At 36.6% G+C, this 19,917-nt stretch overlaps 1 protein-coding gene across 3 annotated transcripts in view; it reads left to right on the top strand.

Moving 5' to 3' along the window:
- LOC137034337 (ras-specific guanine nucleotide-releasing factor RalGPS1) overlaps positions 1-19,917 on the top strand; it is a 171,320-nt gene that overhangs the window by 50,871 nt on the left and 100,532 nt on the right. For all 3 annotated transcript variants that reach the window (XM_067407161.1, XM_067407160.1, XM_067407163.1), the window contains exons 6-7: positions 1,987-2,076; positions 4,895-4,987. In XM_067407161.1, the coding sequence (XP_067263262.1) occupies positions 1,987-2,076; positions 4,895-4,987 (183 nt within the window). The remainder of the gene's footprint in view (positions 1-1,986; positions 2,077-4,894; positions 4,988-19,917) is intronic.

Genomic DNA, 19,917 nt, shown 5'->3' with positions numbered 1-19,917 from the left:
AATTTTTTTTTTTTTTTTTCGTGTGTGTGTGTGTGTGCGTATAAAGATATTCCAATTCAGTGCATGCAATAAAACACGTTTCTTCTTGGTTCAACAGTGATGTTTTTCCCCTAAATTATTTGTCAGACATTAAATAGTTTCTTGAGTTTGATTTCCTCTGTGTGAAATCAAGGCTGCTTTTGAGGAAATCGTTGAGGTTTGTTACCTGACTCCTGCCATGTTGAGGCAGACATCTTAAACTTCTACTACAGTCAGAATCACTCAGACTTCATCTGCTTTCTAATTTTGTTATTTTGTCTTTTTTTTTTTTTTATTTGGCATCTGCTTGCGTTGGAGTCTCTGCCAAGTGAAGTCTGTGCGGCCGGCGTTCTGTGTTTGCCTGTTCAATTATAATCAGACTGCAGTGTCTCATTTTTCAGTCATTACATAACAGCTTTTCCTCCATCTCAGTCATTCCAGCACTTTGTTTTTGTCTATTAGAAATGGGTTTTCCACGAGATATGGTTTTATTCCAGTTGAGTTTCCCTATATGGAGAAAATCACGTTCCAAAAACCACAGATGAAAACTTGACCTAGAGCTGTCCTGACATGACATGACCTCAGCTGACCTCTGCTTTTCTCCCTCTCATTCTTTTTGAGTCTGGTGTTCATATTATATACCAGGCTGTCAGGATGTCCTGAGCTGATCTCAAGGATCGGTATTGGGGCTTTTCTTTTTTTTTTAATTGATTGGTATTTCTATCCCAGGCATGTCCAATCCTGAATTAAAAACACCTGAACTAGCTAATCAAAGTCTAACTAGGCATACCGGAAACTTCCAGAATTTGATAAACTCTTTTTGGCCCTGTATACATTGGATTGATTTTAAAGGTGTCCTAGAATCAAAAATTGAATTTACCTTGGCATAGTTGAATAACAAGAATAAAGTACATGGAAATGATATTCAGTGAGTCTCAAACACCATTGTTTCCTCCTCCTTATATAAATCTCATTTGTTTAAAAGACCTCCGAAGAACAGGCAAATCTCAACATAACACCGACTGTTACGTAACAGTCGGGATAATTAATATGTACGCCCCCAATATTTGCACATGCCAGCTCATGTTCAAGGCATTAGACAAGGGCAGCCAGTATTAAAGTCTGGATCTGTGCACAGCTGAATCATCAGACTAGGTAAGCAAGCAAGAACAACAGCGAAAAATGGCAGATGGAGCAATAATAACTGACATGATCCATGATATCATGATATTTTTAGTGATATTTGTAAACTGTCTTTCTAAATGTTTCGTTAGCATGTTGCTAATGTACTGTTAAATGTGGTTAAAGTTACCATCGTTTCTTACTGTATTCACGGAGACAAGAGAGCCGTCGCTATTTTCATTATTAAACACTTGCAGTCTGTATAATTCATAAACACAACTTCATTCTTTATAAATCTCTCCAACAGTGTGTAATGTTAGCTTTAGCCACGGAGCACTATCAAACTCATTCAGAATCAAATGTAAACATCCAAATAAATACTATACTCACATGATCAGATGCATGCATGCAGTATGCATGACGAACATCTTGTAAAGATCCATTTGAGGGTTATATTAGCTGTGTGAACTTTGTAAATGCACTGTATTATCGTCGAGAACTTGCCCCAAAATAGGCAGTTAAAAAATTCATTTAAAAAAATCAATGGGGTATTTTTAACTGAAACTTCACAGGCACATTCAGGGGACACCTTAGACTTATTACATCTTTCAAAAAACTGGTTCTAGGGTAACTTTAATAACTTTAATGTACTTGAAGTGTGCACCAAGCAGTAGAAAGCTACAAGTATCTGATCGGGACTAGAAATCAGCAGATATTCAATAGTCAATATTCAATGACTCTCATCAGATCGGGGTAACAAAAAAACTTGATCGGGACATCCCAACTTCTCAGTAACAGTCAACAAATCAAACTTCCCTGGCATCACTGTTTTTCCCATCTCTGCAGGTGAGCTTCTGGTTGGTACGGGAAATCCTCACCGCTCAAACCCTGAAGATCCGTGCTGAGATCCTGAGCCACTTTGTCAAGATCGCAAAGGTATGATCAAGAACATTTTTTTTTTTTTTTCAATACTTTTATTGTATCAATAAGAAAAAGTAGTACTATTAGAATAGAAAAGATCACTAATGCACCAAAATCTATTGCCAAGACATCATTCTGTGTTTATGATGATCACAATTCATAGTTTTTACGTGACATCACACTTTTATGGGAACGCCCACATGGAGGGCTAAACAATGCTTTCCTCCATTGCCTTCCAGTCATTTTTATTTACCAGGATTGTACTAAGTACTAATGTAGTAAGACAGTGATATTAAAAGACCAATTTCAGTATACACCTTATTGATGATGCATACTATATACAGGTGAGCAGATATAAACACAATGCAGTTTTTCCAAAGAAAACCATTATAAAGAAAATGTGTTGCATTCATATTCTGGGTTCATCTGCTCATCTGTATATAGTATGCATCTTCTATAAGGTGTATACTGAAATTGATCTTTTAATAACGCTGTTTTAGTACATTAAGGGACTTTAAGTGTTTTTCACGTTAACCGTTTTAGAACGTCCCGCTGTTTTTAGTGGTTGAAATACTGCAGCAGGTGCTGGATATGTATCACAAGTGCCCAAAACTTGTATTTTGTTCACATGTTTTTGATTTTCTTCTTTTGAGATGGAAAATTGACAGGTCTGTAATGCAGTTCTATGCATGTTTTGCCCTCCAGGCCTTCGTGGCAGTCATGTGACTGAAAACCATGAATAAACACCAAATGTCAAATTTATTCAAGGATATGTGTATAAACATGTGTTATTCACAACAACTACATTTCCCATCATGCACACACACACACACACACACACACACACACACACACACACACACACACACACACACACACACACACTTATTTTTTTTTAATTTTTTTTTTTTGATTAGTGCTGTTAATTCTTCAGATTTACATATGGTTTGGAAACCTCTAGTCATACTATATAAATGCTACGTCAGGGCTAATGAACTAGCAGCAGTCATTTTTATATGCCACTCTGATTGTTTGAGACCCACTTTCTATGCAACAGTACTCAGATTTACATTTAATGATCTGCAGTTCATATCCATACTTGTTCTGGCCATAGTTTCTGAAACATGGCCACTCAAACGCATACCTCTTCCTCATTTGCTTAGACATCAACCTTCTTAGTACTCCTCAATTAATGCATTTTAAACAATATAACAAGAAAAAAAGAAATACATTTATAAAAGAATGCCTGTTTTCTCATGCATCTTTGGAAAAATTGTTTAGGGTCGGTAACGACCCGAGGTGTGTAACAGTGTAAGTATATTTTTTCTGCACATCAATATTTAAATCTTTGATACCTGAATAAGTGCAGTTCCCCTTTATTCCACAAGGTGTCAATTTCTGATACACAATAACCGCAGGCAGAAAACAAAAGAATAGGAAGTATCATCAGCAAAACTTGAAATGGCTCAGTGATTTACTGCAGAGCAAGTACTGAACTCAGTCAAATATTATTGTCTTTGTCACTTGATGGTGGGTCTGGTGAAGAAGCTGTCAGTGATCAAAATATTGATTTTGAAGATGTTGAAAATGATAGTTTTGAGAATATGTTTGAGATCACAAATATGAGCCAGATGCTGAATGTACCAGGACATGAGGTCTGATGAGGACAGTGATGATAGAATAAAACATCTGCTCAAACTGAACACTTCCAAGTTACCAAAAGGTAACAAAATAAGCTTTATTTTATACTTCTGTAATTGTTACTCTAATATCAGGAGAGTTTTATATTATCGCGACAGGTAGAGATCCATCCGTGTTAGATATAGTAATGATAATATGTAATAATGATTGGCGAAACATTCATGCATTTAAGTGTTAAATGTTCATTCTCATTTTCCTGATTTGAAAATCGCATGTTAGTATAATTTTTATTGGTGATGTGTACAATTTTCTCAATGCTTAATAAGTACTTTCTTTTAATTACAGTATATGTTAGTATATACTAACATTCAGTGTATATATAGTATATGTTGTTATTATTATGTTTTTTTTTTTAGAAAACTGCAGCATTTGCACACTTCATTAATGCAACTAAACACACAGTATAAAGAGTTTGGTTTTGTTTTTCATGTTAAACTTACAATGGTCTGATAAATACTCAGACCAAAATGGAAAATGTTTGCCAACCCTTTGAATTTTCATCCAGAGAATCTGGCTCTAAAAAGAAAGTAAACTCATAAAAACAAGCCACGTCAAATATCAGGACATGTGAGCCATCCATCAGACATCTCATGACTAAATCTCAGAGGAACATTTGCTGACAGAACAAAAGACACTCAAATTGTACTCATCATGTGTCATGGAGTTTGTGCCAAATTTGCTGAAGTGAGCACAAAGCAGTTTTCCATCATTTGTTGGGGCTTCATTGTGGGAGTAATGATGAAAGCAGGTCTGTATCTTACTGAAAGTCACTGTCTTTTAGTGGACAACGTCCAATCAGAGAGCAATAAAGGGAGTTTTGAGTGTGGGCGGTAGCTGTGACATCATCTAACCTAACAAACAGACAGTAGTACATGCCTGCTTCATTAGAAGTGCATGTGGATTTTCTTACAAATTGCAACCCAACTTTTTAAGAAGTGAGAACCTTTCATTAGATACATTTAATAGCAAAACATGATCAAATAAAATGCAATCAGTAAAATGGAAGTGGTTGCTACTGTATATAAATGTACTCTTTGACTCTCCCTCATGTGCTTTAAACACCCTTTTTGTGCTTTGTGCATTGAGTTCTCTGAACTATCTAGCAATTCACACTCACTTTATATGTCTGCAGAAACTTCTAGAGCTGAATAACCTTCATTCTATGGTGTCGGTGGTGTCGGCACTGCAAAGCGCTCCCATCTTTAGATTGAGCAAGACATGGGCGGTAAGACACACTTAACATTTACACATGTTTGACAAGCTGTCTGAATGACAATTTATTTATTTACTTTACTTAATGAATCTGAGGCTGTCCTCAAAGAGGAGGTTTGGTCAGATTTGGCTCACTTTTAAGGATAGTTTTGTCCCCACGAGATAAAGCCAAACTCATCATAGACCTCAAACCTTTGGCTGCTTAATCATAATATCTGAATTATAAAACGTGTTGCTCATATATCATGGTAATTATGTTTTCTGCACTTTGCCCACTTAGTTCTGTAATAATTTTTCCCTGCTCACTTTGAAACTGATGCTTTTTAACAACCGTTCCACTCAAAGCATGCTCCACTCAAAAATGGAAAATTACTCTTTAGAATTTTAACTTTGTGGAAAGAGACATGGACTCCAAACATAACACTTCTCTCATCCTACTGTACACTGTATGATTTTCAATAAGTGTAGATTGCAGAAAACATTAGTCATAACTTTTAAAGTAGCCACTGTTTAAAAAAATTACCGTTCAGAAGCTTGTAGTCAATATTTTTTTTTTTTTTAAAGAAGTCTCTTATGATCAAAAATACAGTAAAACAGTAATATTGCAAAATATTATGTTATAAAATGTAATTTATTTCAGTGATGCAAGCTGAATTTTCAGCATCATTACTCCAGTCTTCAGTGTCACATGATCCTTCAGAAATCTTTCTAATATGCTATATTGCTGCTTAAGAAATATTTCTGATTATTATTAATGTTGAAAACAGTTTGCTTCATATTCTCGTCTACAAGTCGATGTGTCAGAATGGAAATGCGTTTTATGTATCGATCTCTACAATATAACGGTAACTGATATAATTAGCCTTTGGCTTGACTAAGTTATCAAACCGCTAATAAAATGTTGCTGATAAAAATAACTGTAATTTCTAGATACAATTAAATTTTCTATATAAAATTAAGTAAAACCTACTCAACTTTTCTGATACTGGTGCTCCCATCATGCACTGGGGCATGATTAATTAAGGTTAGGGTTGTATTTTCCCAGCTGTATTTACAGTATTTTGTTTCATCATTGCCTTTGTTGTTTGGTTTAGTAACTTGTGATTGTGTGTGACATCTGGAGTTAATTTTCTACCCATTAACACATTCACACTCAAAAATGAACTATTGAATGTTACAGTCATTGCGTATTGTGTATCGAGTATTGAAGTCTCTGTGTTCAGGTGAGTGTCGCATTAAATCATACACTTTAAAGGTGCAGTGTGTGAAATTTGGAAGGATATATTGACAGAAATGCAATATAATATACATAACTATGTTTTCAGCGGTACATAAAGACCTTACATAATGAACTGTTATGTTTTTATTACCTTATTTTATTCTTTATTACCACTTTTTTTTTTTCCAGCTGTATTTAGAGTCAGTGTCCCTGCTCAGAGTCAGACCGCTGCCTTCTAAAAATTAGCATTCTTAGAAATGCTTTGAACAACTCAGAACATCATTGGAGAAAGACATATAGTTCATCATAACATTGTAATATACATCATATACATAATTCACATGCTATATTGCTAAATGTACCCAATTTTTCATGTCAACAAAAAAAAATATACCGGGATAACCTGGCTACTTTTGAGACACAGAATTGGTTGCAACATATTTGTGACGTAGAGAACCAGGTCGGTCTTTATTTCACTGCAATTTTAAGGAGAAAATACTCAGCAATGGTGTTGGCAAACTGATGAAATTGCACATGGTTTGTCTTAAATCATGTTAAAAACACCACATAGACATATAAACAACATTAAAACTTTTTTTTTTTTTTTTTTTTCTTTAAATCTGTTTTTGTTTTGTTAGACCATTTGTATTTCTTGGATTTTATTTGTCTGCATTGCATCAGATGAAATCCTAACTGGGAGGGTCAGACTGTCGTTCTTATGCAGTATTAAATTAAATCATGTTTGTATTAAATATTAAATCATGCATTATGTTGCAATTCCTAAAAAAAGTCATGCCATTTGCAATGGCGAGTCTCCATTTTGGACCTTTGACCGCTTCATGATGACTAGTTTAGTAATGGATGGCTGATCATGCTGTTCTTTCTGCCACTATCGATCAAGATGATCATGACAACATTTGAACTGTTAACTGAAGTGTTGTCAGCAGAGAACCCGAAAACACTGAAAAACACACACATTTTTTTTTCCCTCGCATGGTCTTGATTGTTCAGGGCTTTTTTAATCCAGTGTATTTTTGTTTTTTGCCACCATTTGTAGTAGAAAACAAGAAATGGCATCAGGAAATGTTTAAAGCCAGATCAGCTCAATGTGTCACCACTGTCTCACAGCTCCGATATCCAGCGATTTTCTTTTATTCCAGCAACATACAGAAGCTTTAGAGTGTTTTACTGGTTAAAAACAGAATATCTGAACGCGTGTCTTTTGGCACTTGCAGTTGGATCCTCTTATTCTTCATGTCTGTGGCCAGATGATCATTTCCCATAAATTAACAGATGTTTGAAATATGGAGAGAAATGATGCTCTTAGGAAGTGTTCATCATGAAAATAGCAGATGAATAATTTCCTGCATTTTCTTTCAATGAACAATATGACCTTCAGAGTACTAGAAACTTATTTTCCACTTGATTTTGGCCACCGCTCAGTGGAGTTCAAAACCGGTTGATTGGCCTCGCGGTCTGCTGCCCAATGCCACGACTTTTACTCAGATTTTTGCCACAAGTCAACAATAGTTGCTGAAAGTTTGCACCAGGTTTTGGGCAGTCGGAGTTGGCAGATTTCACAGAAAATCACTTAGTATATGATGGGAACATTGATTTTTTTTTTTTTTTTTAGCTTTAGACTATGATTCCAACATGTTTTTGAGTCGATTTTGCATATCGTAGTGTCATTTCATACATAACAATAGCCTCAATATTCGACTCGTCAGCATAGATAAAAAAAAAAAACTGTGAGGTCCATACTGGCCCCTCTACCACATCCAAATGCACTTGGCTCATTTTTTTTTTTTTCTTTTGCGACTGAGTCACTGCATCAACTGTGGTTATCTCCTGCACATCCATGTTGGTTTCATCTGTCATGCGTCTACTAGCAGTAAGATTTGTTTAGTGTATGATGCCCACTTTTTCTCTGTAACCATTTACAAATTCAGCAAGTGCATGATGCCTACTGTTTTAAAATCTGCTTAGATTTTACAAGTCATGTGGTGTGTTCCAGTCGTAAAGGCCCACTGAAGTGCCTTGGAACGTGCAGCATTATTGACCCCTTAAGCCCTGAGGGTATTTTCAGAGTTTTTTTCTTCTTCTGAGTGACACAAAAATTTAAAGACTCGTAACTCCAAAACTATATCAAGGAGAGTCAAAAGGTTGGTATTGTTTAAAAGGAAACTTTTTCAATTAAAAAATAAATTTGGACATTCTCATGCTGAGAAACTGCTGATAAAGAAAAAAAAAATTGCTCAGAGAAGTTTGCTCAAGAGGGACCCTTTAGATTCTAGAGAGCATTTGATGAGAAATCTGATGAGATGCTGAAATGCAGTGTGATGTCATCAAAATCGTTGATCCACATTGGCGGAAATGAGTTTTGAACGCTTATATCTTCTAAATATGAATTTTGTCATTGTTTTGCCAGTGTTTGAAAAGTACATTTTATATATTTTAAATACATTTTCTTGTGATGGCAAAATTTAATTTCTGTCACTTCAATCTGCCATCTTTTACTTTTGATGTTGTTGGATTACTTATATGATATTTTACTGAAGTTGTTCAGTAGATCATGTGATTAACCTAAAATTTAGATGTCTTAGTATGTTATACTGAAACCCTCAGCTCACTAGGTTTTGTAACAGCGCTGATGTCAGAGTTTTATCCATAGTGTCGCTTAAACTCAATGGCTCTTCAAAATGCAATGCTTTTCCTATTCCATTGATGATTTTTTAGCTCCAGGCTTAGTTCAGTGATACTTACCTCTGCACTTGCTATGGACGATGCCAAGATCAACTCTGCAGGCATGTTTATGACCCTGTACATCCACCCTCAGAGGAACACCAGGGACTCTTTGCTCTTTAAAAGCAATTTCACTGCCTTAGAGAGTGTCCGTGGCGCCGGGGGTTTGGCGTAAGTCAAGGTGACGTGAATGAGAGGTTTTCATTGATGTACTGCATAAGAACTATGAACGTACAGTCATGCTCAGAATTACCCCCTTGGTAAATATGATCATAGGTGGCTGTAAAAATAAATCTGCATTGTTTATCTTTTTGATCTTGCAGCATCTTTGCATTGTGTATTAGAAAAAAACATTTATTCCATAGAGATTTTCCTCATTCTTTTCAATTATTTTACTTCAATGAAAAGTTAGATTTTTTTTTTTTTAAATTAAAGGTAAAAACATTTGTATATTTTAATATTAGTTTAATGTTTAGTATTTATCATTTTATTATATTAGTTTTTTAATTACTATTTAAGATTGATTTATTTTTTTTATTTTAGTTTCTGTAGTTAAATTAGGTAGTTTTATCGGTAAATTATTCTTTACATATTTATTTTCTGCTTATTTATCCCAAAAGTCTTTTAATGTTGCCATTTGGGCAAAGAACACCATGCACCCCTGTTTTTATTATGGGTGATTTTAATCAGTGTAAGCTAGAATTAATGCTTCCTGGCTATGATCAATAATAGGAATGTTGTCCCATTCTTGTCTAATACAGGCTTCTAGTTGCTCAACTGTCTTCGGTCTTCTTTGTCACATCTTCCTCTTTATGATGCGCCAAATGTTTTCTATGGGTGAAAGATCTGGACTGCAGGCTGGCCATTTCAGTACCCGGATCCTTCTTCTACGCAGCCATGATGTTGTAATTGATGCAGTGTGTGGTCTGGCATTGTCATGATAAAAAATGCAAGGTCTTTCCTGAAAGAGACGATGTCTGGATGGGAGCATATGTTGTTCTAGAACTTGAATATACCTTTCAGCATTGATGGTGCCTTTCCAGATGTGTAAGCTGCCCATGCCACACGCACTCATGCAACCCCATACCATCAGAGATGCAGGCTTCTGAACTGAGCGCTGATAACAACTTGGGTCGTCTTTGTCCTCTTTAGTCCGGATGACATAACGTCCGAATTTTTCTAAAAAGAACTTCAAATTTTGATTCGTCTGACCACAGAACAGTTTTACACTTTGCCACAGTCCATTTTAAATGAGCCTTGGCCCAGAGAAAACACCTGCGCTTTTGGATCATGTTTAGATATGGCTTCTCTTTTGACCTATAGAGTTTTAGCCGGCAAATGCGAATGGCATGGTGGATTGTGTTCACCGACAATGTTTTCTGGAAGTATTCCTGAGCCCATGTTGGGATTTCCATTACAGTAGCATTCCTGTATGTGATGCAGTGCCGTCTAAGGGCCCGAAGATCACGGGCATCCAGTATGGTTTTCCGGCCTTGACCCTTACGCACAGAGATTGTTCCAGATTCTCTGAATCTTTGGATGATATTATGCACTGTAGATGATGATAACTTCAAACTCTTTGTAATTTTTCTCTGAGAAACTCCTTTCTGATATTGCTCCACTATTTTTCGCCGCAGCATTGGGGGAATTGGTGATCCTCTGCCCATCTTGACTTCTGAGAGACACTTCCACTCTGAGAGGCTCTTTTTATACCCAATCATGTTGCCAATTGACCTAATAAGTTGCAAATTGGTCCTCCAGCTGTTCCTTATATGTACATTTACCTTTTCCGGCCTCTTATTGCTACCTGTCCCAACTTTTTTGGAATGTGTAGCTCTCATGAAATCCAAAATGAGCCAATATTTGGCATGACATTTCAAAATGTCTCACTTTCAACATTTGATATGTTATCTATATTCTATTGTGAATAAAATATAAGTTTATGAGATTTGTAAATTATTGCATTCCTTTTTATTCACAATTTGTACAGTGTCCCAACTTTTTTGGAATCGGGTTTGTACAAAAAGAACTCAGTGGCATGCTAAGAGTCGCTAGAAAAAGACACAAGGACACTTTGGAGCAGAGTTTTAATTCTATACTATCAAAAAAAAAAAAACTTTTTTTACCTTCATTAATAGTTTTCTAAGTCCTTACGATGGTTAATTGACTTGTAGTGGTGTGTTTGAGGCGTGCACTAACCCCCTCTGGCACGTCTACATCAGAAAACAGCACTTGCAAGTTGAGCTTTGCCGACCCGACACAATCTCGCCTCATGTTCACGTTCACGTGAGAGTGACAAAATGCTTTACGGTAATTCAAAAACATTGTATATATTATGACTTTATAAGACAATTTCGAAAATTACCCACCTCCATCGAGATTTCTTGTACTGTATTTGCAAAACTACTGCGCTGGTGAGCGTTGTAGTCGTTGTAGTCCAGAGCTGCACTTGGAGTATTTACGACAGTTTGATTCACTGAAGGAACCTGTAGGGGGAGCTTCGCAAATCTTACTGAGTTCCGCTTTAAAGCAATGACAAATATGAATACTGGACGTAAGCACCTCATTACTAATAATGATTTAGAAAAGGCAAATGAGTTAAATGAGTTTTATCTTAGGTTTGATACACAGGCTCAAGGTACACATTTTTTAGATACTGTTGTAAACGTAGATACTTCTTTCAGAGTGATAATTGACCCTCAGAAGGTTTGCTCACTTTTTAGTCACATTAATATAAGAAAGTCAACAGGACCAGACGGCATTTCAGCCGTACTTTTAAAATCATGTGCGGAGGAGCTTAGCCATGCATGGTGTCATTTTTTCCAATGGTCTGTGGATTGTCATAAGGTCCCTGATATTTGGAAAAAATCTGTTGTTGTTCCAATACCAAAAAAGTCGAGTCCAATGGAAAATAATGATTATAGGCCCATAGCCTTGACATCATGTGTCATCAAGTGTTTTGAGAGATATATGGTGTCCTTGTTAAAGATAGAGGTTAAATCAGTTTTAGACCCATTTCAGTTGCCCTGTAAACAAGGTTGTGGTATGATGCTATTAACACTATTACTAATGCTGTAGCAAAACATCTGGAGAATCCAAAAGCATATGCACGGTTGTTATTTGTTGATTTTAGCTCCGCTTTTAACACAATTAAGGTCTAATCAAAAAACTGAACCAGTGGGGTGTGAACCCTTTTTTTAATTAAATGGTCTTATTCATTCTTAACCAATCGAACACAGCAGGTTAAGGTCAACCATATTGTATCAGATGTTAGAAGGATAAGTACAGGTGTGCCACAGGGCTGTGTTATTTCCCCAATTTTCTTCACACTCTATACAAATGAATGTACAAGTTCTGATCCTAGTAACCTCATAATTAAATATTCTGATGATACAGGCCTCTTGTATAATAATACTGATCTTTCTGTGTATCATTCAGAGGTAAAACATTGTGCACACTAAAAACTCCTGGGTCAAAAATAACCCATAATGGGTTAATAAGCACAGCGCAGCTGGTTAACATAACTCAACTATTGTGTTGGCTCGTCGCTCTAGCCGCGGCTAAAGGGGGTCGCACACCGGAAGAGAAGCGTATTTAAAAACACATTATTCTCTATACAGTAAGTGTACACACACCAGCGGCACCATTCGGTATCTGTCCGCGGCGCCCAGCAACGGTTCAGGACCTTGTTCAAAATCCTGCAGCGCCACAGCACGCCATGTACATAGATTTATATTAAATTTACACTTATTTGTCTCAAATCGTCGTTAATGTATATACTGACTTCACCATGTGCTGCACTATAAAGTTAGTTTTACATTAATTTACAGAAACCAGCTGCATGAATAAAAGTTGCTTATTGGATTTTCAGGTGATATTCTCAATTCATTCAGTTAACGGACGCTCTGAGATAACGTAAAAGTGTTCAGACTGCAGACTCAACAACGGTTGTATTTAATTATACAGTACAATCATAACATAGTACTGACATTATCTTAATTCCACAATGTCCTAAAACATAACAATATTGCTGGCCATAAACTGATAAAGTACACGATACCTCGAGTTGTCCTAGACGCGGCGCAGCGCTTCTCGTCCGGTGTTCGACCCCCTTAACGCGGCATGAAGTCGCCACTAGCTGCACTGTACTTATCGTATTATTACCAGTATTATAACAATGAGATAAGTACAGCACAATTTATGAAAAATAGAATTTAAAGACCATGTAAAGTAAATTCAGTCATTTTCTTCTAAACACATTAAATAGGTCATACGTTTCTCAACAATGTGTAAAAATCATTTCAACCATTTTGACACCTAATTTCATGAACTTATCGTTATTTTTAATCATTCAAATTTGGCTGGGTGGTTAATAACACTTATTTAGTTTTACAAACTCAAAACACATATTTATTTTGACTTTACACGAACTTTAAACTAGTTATATGTTGTCGCAATATCCGCAGGTGGCTACATGCTCACCACAGAATTAAGTTACCATGGTAAGCCATGGTCATTTTTTCAACAAATGGTGCTAAACTAGCAACGGGGAAATGGACACAGAAAAGTTTACATTACATTGACACTGAAAATACCTGCTTACCTTGAATACGCGACGAAGTTGCACCGAAGAAGCCCAGGCCAAAACGGATCGAGTGCATTCAAGTTCAAGTGACGGTTATTTCAAACGACTGTTGTGAGGAAATTCCAGAACAACAGCGGGGGGCGGGGGAAGGGGCGATAACCCAGAACATGGGTTATGCTTTGAAAAATAACCCAGAAACCTAAACAACCCAGGAATTGGGTCAGAATATTAGCCCTATAACCCAGAAAATGGTTACTCTCTGAAAAAATAACCCAACACAAATAACCCAGAAAATGGGTTAAAGAAATAACCCAGGAGTTTTTAGAGTGTGTGCATTGGTGTGACATTTTGTGCATTGGTGTGCATTGGTCAATAGGGAACCATTCACCAATATCTATTCATAACATACCTATTGGACAGGTTTGTTCTTACAAATATCTGGGTGTTTACATGGATAACTTGCTTAACTGGGGTTTTCATGTGGATAGTGTATGCTGTTGTGTGCAACAGAGGTTACATTTCTTTGGTAGATTAAGATTGTATGGGGTAGAACAGAAAATAATGTTCATCTTTTACCAGGCTGTAACTGAAAGTGTAATACACTATGGATACACTGTGTGGTTTGGCAATATTACAGTTCAGTCCAAAGCTAAACTTGCTCGTCTGGTAAAGATGGCAATGAGAATTATGGGAAAAAGGGAATACCATTCATTGGAGTATTCATATGAGCAGTCAGTCATCAGTGTAGCTACCAAGATTGTATCTGATTCTTCACATAATTTAAATTCAGAATATGAGTTGCTGCCTTCTGGCAAAAGATACAGGATGCCTATGTGCAAATATAATGGTTTTAAGAAATCTTTTGTACCAACGTCAATTAGGCTTTTAAATAAGTAGTATTTTTTTTTTTTTTGTATTATGTCTTTGATCAATGTATATGTATGTGGGCACCGGAGTCCAAGATAAATTTACGTAACAGTCGGGATCATTAATATGTACGCCCCCAATATTTGCATATGCCAGCCCATGTTCAAGGCATTACACAAGGGCAGCCAGTATTAATGTCTGGATATGTGCACAGCTGAATCATCAGACTAGGTAAGCAAGCAAGAACAACAGCAAAAAATGGCAGATGGAGCAATAATAACTGACATGATATCATGATATTTTTAGTGATATTTGTAAATTGACTTTCTAAATTTTTCGTTAGCATGTTGCTAATGTACTGTTAAATGTGGTTAAAGTTACCATCGTTTCTTACTGTATTCACAGAGACAGGAGCCGTCGCTATTTTCATTTTTTAAACACTTGCAGTCTGTATAATTCATAAACACAACTTCATTCTTTATAAATCTCTCCAACAGTGTAGCATTAGCCGTTAGCCACAGAGCAAAGCCTCAAATTCATTCAGAATCAAATGTAAACATCCAAATAAACACAATACTCACATAATCCGATGCATGCAGTATGCATGACGAATACTTTGTAAAGATCCATTTTGAGGGTTAGATTAGCTGTGTGAACTTTGTTTATGCTGTTAAAGGCAAGTGTGAGCTCCGTGGGCGGAGAGCGTGAGTATTTAAAGGGTCCACAGCCTAAATCGGCTCATAGTTAATGATACCCCAAAATAGGCAGTTAAAAAAATGAATTAAAAAAATTCTATGGGGTATTTTGAGCTGAAACTTCACAGACACATTCAGGGGACACCTTAGACTTATATTAAATCTTTTAAAAAGACGTTCTACGGCACCTTTGAATTGAATTGAATTGAATTGAATTGAATTGAATTGAATTGGGCAATTCATAGCAATTAAACTTTAATCAATTGACAGCAGTTTTTTTTAATTATTTTATACAGTTATAGTTTTTATTAATATTTTGAATTAGCTTTTATTTTTATATTTTCTATGTTGAATTTGAGTATTTCTTATGTGCTTTTGTCACTTTTATTTTAAATATTAATGTTTAAGTTTAAAATATTTATATTTCAGTTTTATTTCTAATTTTCAATGAAGTTGAAGTTTTCATCTAATATTTATGTTTTTTTTTTTTTTGTTGTTTTTTGCCCGCTAGTGATGGAATCCAGGTAGGTAGTATTGTTTCAGAAAGCCAATTGAGTCATCTTTATCTGACCCTTCAGATAACCCTTTGCAGTCAGAGATTTCTAAGTCTGCTGCGGTCTTGCAGATCTGTCACTTGTTGCTCGAAGATATCCAGAAGCTTAGCGTGTTTGTTTGATCACTCTGTTCTGCTCTCTCTGTTCCCCGGTTAAAATGTCAACTGTAGAGTGTAACCGGTCTTACTTAACCTGCTCTGAGCGGGATTCGAACCGGGATCTCCAGCCTGGAAGGCGGGCGCTCTAACAAGGAGGCTAAAGGCTGCAGCCTCCAGCGTTAGTCGCTAGAGCGCCTCTTGAGATCAGGGAAGTGAGGTTTACACACAGCTCTTACAGACCTACAACATTTATAGTCGCACGCCAAAACCTCACTCTCATCCGGGTCACAGCACCAAATGTAACTGGTCCTACTCAACACCCTCTGGCTATGTTTACATGCACCCAAATAATCCATTTATAATCAGATTGACGGCTCAATCGGATTGAAAAACGTTTATCTAAATACCTTAATCGATCCGAATGAGCTCGATCTGAATGAAATTTCAATCGAATTGGAAGGGGTGGTTTATTCTTTTTCTATTACCATGTAAACGCTTGAATCTGACTACTTTCTCAATCGTATTCAGAAGTCTCTGGGGCACATGCGCAGTGCAATGTTGACACGCATTATGCAGTGCGCAAGTTCACTTTCACATCTTTAGTTGTAAAGAGGCGTAGCTGTATCCCTTCGTCATAATATTGGAAATCTTTCCATTTTATAACAAGAAGCTCCCCTTGGATATCACACAAGAAGCAACATGCAACCTTTGCGCAAGAGTTATGCAGATGAAAAACTCTCAACTTCGGTCAGTATTCACTACTGAAATTGAAAGTAAAAAGTGACAGAGCTGTCTGACGCTGCATTAACGGAGCATATTCTCTGAGACGAATTTCAACATAATATGCTGATAAAGTTACATATCTCTCTTAATTTATTCCATTATTTCTCTTGTGGCTGTACATATAGGCTAGTGAAACAAATGAGAATAATAGTATTTTGTGTTAAACAGGCTGTTTTTTTTTTAAGTCAGTGCTTGAAGTAAGGCAGAGCTTAAAGGGTTAGTTCACCCAAAAATGAAAATGTCATTAATGACTCACCCTCATGTCGTTCCAAACCCGTAAGACCTCCGTTCATCTTCGGAACACAGTTTAAGATATTTTAGATTTAGTCCAAGAGCTTTCTGTCCCTCCATTGAAAATGTATGTACGGTAGACTGTCCATGTCCAGAAAGGTAATAAAAACATCATCAAAGTAGTCCATGTGACATCAGTGGGTTAGTTAGAATTTTTTGAAGCATTGAAAATACATTTTGGTCGCCAAAAACAACCACGGCAACGTCAGATGAAAGGATTCAATGGAATCAATTCAATGGAAAGGATTCTGGAAGAGAATACAATGCTGAATAAAGTCGTAGTTTTTGTTATTTTTGGACCAAAATGTATTTTCGATGCTTCAAAAACTTCTAACTAACCCACTGATGTCACATGACTACTTTGATGATGTTTTTATCACCTTTCTGGACATGGACAGTCTACCGTACATACACTTTCAATGGAGGGACAGAAAGCTCTCTGACTAAATCTAAAATATCTTAAACTGTGTTCTGAAGATGAACGGAGGTCTTACGGGTTTGAAACGACATGTGGGTGAGTCATTAATGATGACATTTTAATTTTTGGGTGAACTAACCCTTTAATTTTCATTGATGACAGAGGTGTTATAATATTATAGCCTACACTCTTAATAAATTTTAATTATAGGCCTATAATTCATTGTATAATAGACCTAAAAAATGTTTAAAACAGCCTAATCTTTTATTATCCTCACAGCACGTGTAATATTAATTTAATAATAAAAGAAGCCAAACCTAATAGTTATAATAATAGACTAGAAGAATGTAACAGGCCTACTTTAATTGGAAATACCAAATCCTCTTAATATTACCAAGATATGATGCTTTTGACAATATCTCTGGCTATTGTCGATACATGATCATCGTCTGTTGATGCAACCCGGATTACCGCAAGTGTGATTAGTTTGACGTCACACGCAGAGTGCATGCGCAAAAGGTTTAATTGGAATGTATATAAAACACATATAAACAGATATTACAATGTTTAGAGTACATGTAAACAGATCTGCAATTGGATTCAATTCATTCAGATTGACGAAAATTGGTGCATTTAAATGTAGCCACTGAGTGGGATTCAAGCCAGGGTCTCCGGCGTGGGAGGCTAACAAGGAGGCTAAAGACCACAACCTATAGCATCAGTCACTAAAGCGCCTCTTGAGATCAGGGGAGTGAGGTTTACATGCACAGCTTTTATTTGCCTATGACAGTTACATTCACCCCCCTAAACCTCACTCCCATCCGGGTCATGGCATCAAATGTAATCGATCCTATTCAACCCACTTGAGCGGGATTCAAACTGCAGTCTCTGGCATGTCGTCTCTCTACAGACTGCAGCCTCGAGTGTTAGTCGCTAGAGTAAAATGTAAAATAGTGTAAGATATTATTACATTACACTCTAAAAAATGCTGGGTTGTTTCAACCCAATTTTGGGTCAAATATGGACAAACCCAACCGTTGGGTTAAAAAATGCATTTAAAAATGTAACCCAATGGTTGGGTTTGTCCATTTTTGACCCAAACTTGGGTTGAAACAACCTAGCATTTTTTAGAGTGTATTAATCTTAATTTAAACGGAAACAAGATTATTATTGTTTTTTACCTCATTGGCAGATAATTTTGCTTGTTTTAAGCAAAAACTCACTTATATTTGATCTTTTCATTTTACTGCGTCTAGTGCCAAGGTGGCCGTTTAAAGTTTGGACATCCCTCAAACATGCATGAAAATTTGACAAAGTCCAAATTCCAAGATGGAGTCAGACTTCCACCCCCTCCGGGGTTCTGGGCCACACAACTCTTACTGGCCTTTGACAGTTACAAGAACTCATCTAGATTGTGGTCATGTGAGAGGCGAATTCGGTGTGCATTGCCGCTAATTGAGTTTTCAAGATGTCCTCAAATTACTTTATAAGGATCACCATGCTGTCATCCGTGTCCACTCAGCCTGCTGCAGCTTTCAATTGATTTTTCTTCTTTATTGGAGAGGATGATGGTGAAAGATAAGCAAGTGTCCGACTGTATGACATTTACAAAACGTCAAATGAAAAAAACTACCCCAAAGTCAGAAAGCAATAAAAGAAGGGCTACATATGCAGAGATTGGCTAATGTGCATCTAGAAAGCGTCATGTGATCCCCATTTATGTTTTATTTCTGTGTTATTTCAGTTAAGAATAATGTTTTTAATAGTTCTAGTTAACGATGATAACCTTGATTGACAGCCCTACTTGTTTAGTTTTTTGGCTCATATCGTGCCTGGATTGGACTCAGCGTTTAGGGTAAGTGATTTGAACAGACCATAACTACCATAACAAATTAAACTGGCTTGTAACTCATCACACACTATTTGTGCTACATGAATGTTACCTCTACAATTCACAATGGTGAATTTTGGGCAAGCATTACTAGAGAAAACAGGAAAGTATTACATGGTTAGCTAACAAACTTTATGACCCATCTGCATGTATTAGCTGGATGTGATTTGACAGTACTGTATACAGCAGCCCAGGTCTAATTAGCCTTGAGAGACCAGTAGCGCTTGTTTTATCCTCTAGTTACCAGCAGCAGAAACGTCTTTCCTCACACCTGCTCTCTCAGCCAGATCTGCAGATGGTTTTGCCAGGTCCTGTACACATTTTCCTGCTCTGTCACCCCATTATGGCACCATATAGAGCAGAACAGGAGCTTTTTTAGTGGCTTTGTTCGCAAAAGGCTCATTTCAATCCCTGTTGAAATTGAAAAAAGTAATGGCAAACACAGAAGGAAGATTATACAGTGTTCTCCGGTAGGATTAGCCTTATGTTTCAGAGCTTTTTCAGCAGATGTCAACAGCTGGCACTGAGAAAATTGATTTGAATCACAGATTGAAAAAAAAAATATTGGCTAATATTCAATGTTATGCATGCTAATGTAAAACTACCTGAAACATGGTGTATCCGCTTTCAAAACTGTAAAGGCCAGAACTACCGCTAGCGAGACCATTTTCCAAAACAATGAATTAGATGAGCTACGACATTTACCAGTAGAAACTCTGTTAACTGCATTACAGGTTTCATTGATGGGGAATGTCAGAGTACTGTGTGGACATTATTTTTACTTATGCAAGAAAATCGCA

Source organism: Chanodichthys erythropterus, chromosome 13, assembly GCF_024489055.1.
Source record: "Chanodichthys erythropterus isolate Z2021 chromosome 13, ASM2448905v1, whole genome shotgun sequence".
In the NCBI taxonomy this organism is placed as follows: Eukaryota; Metazoa; Chordata; class Actinopteri; order Cypriniformes; family Xenocyprididae; genus Chanodichthys; species Chanodichthys erythropterus.
This window is presented reverse-complemented; position numbering and strand designations above follow the sequence as displayed.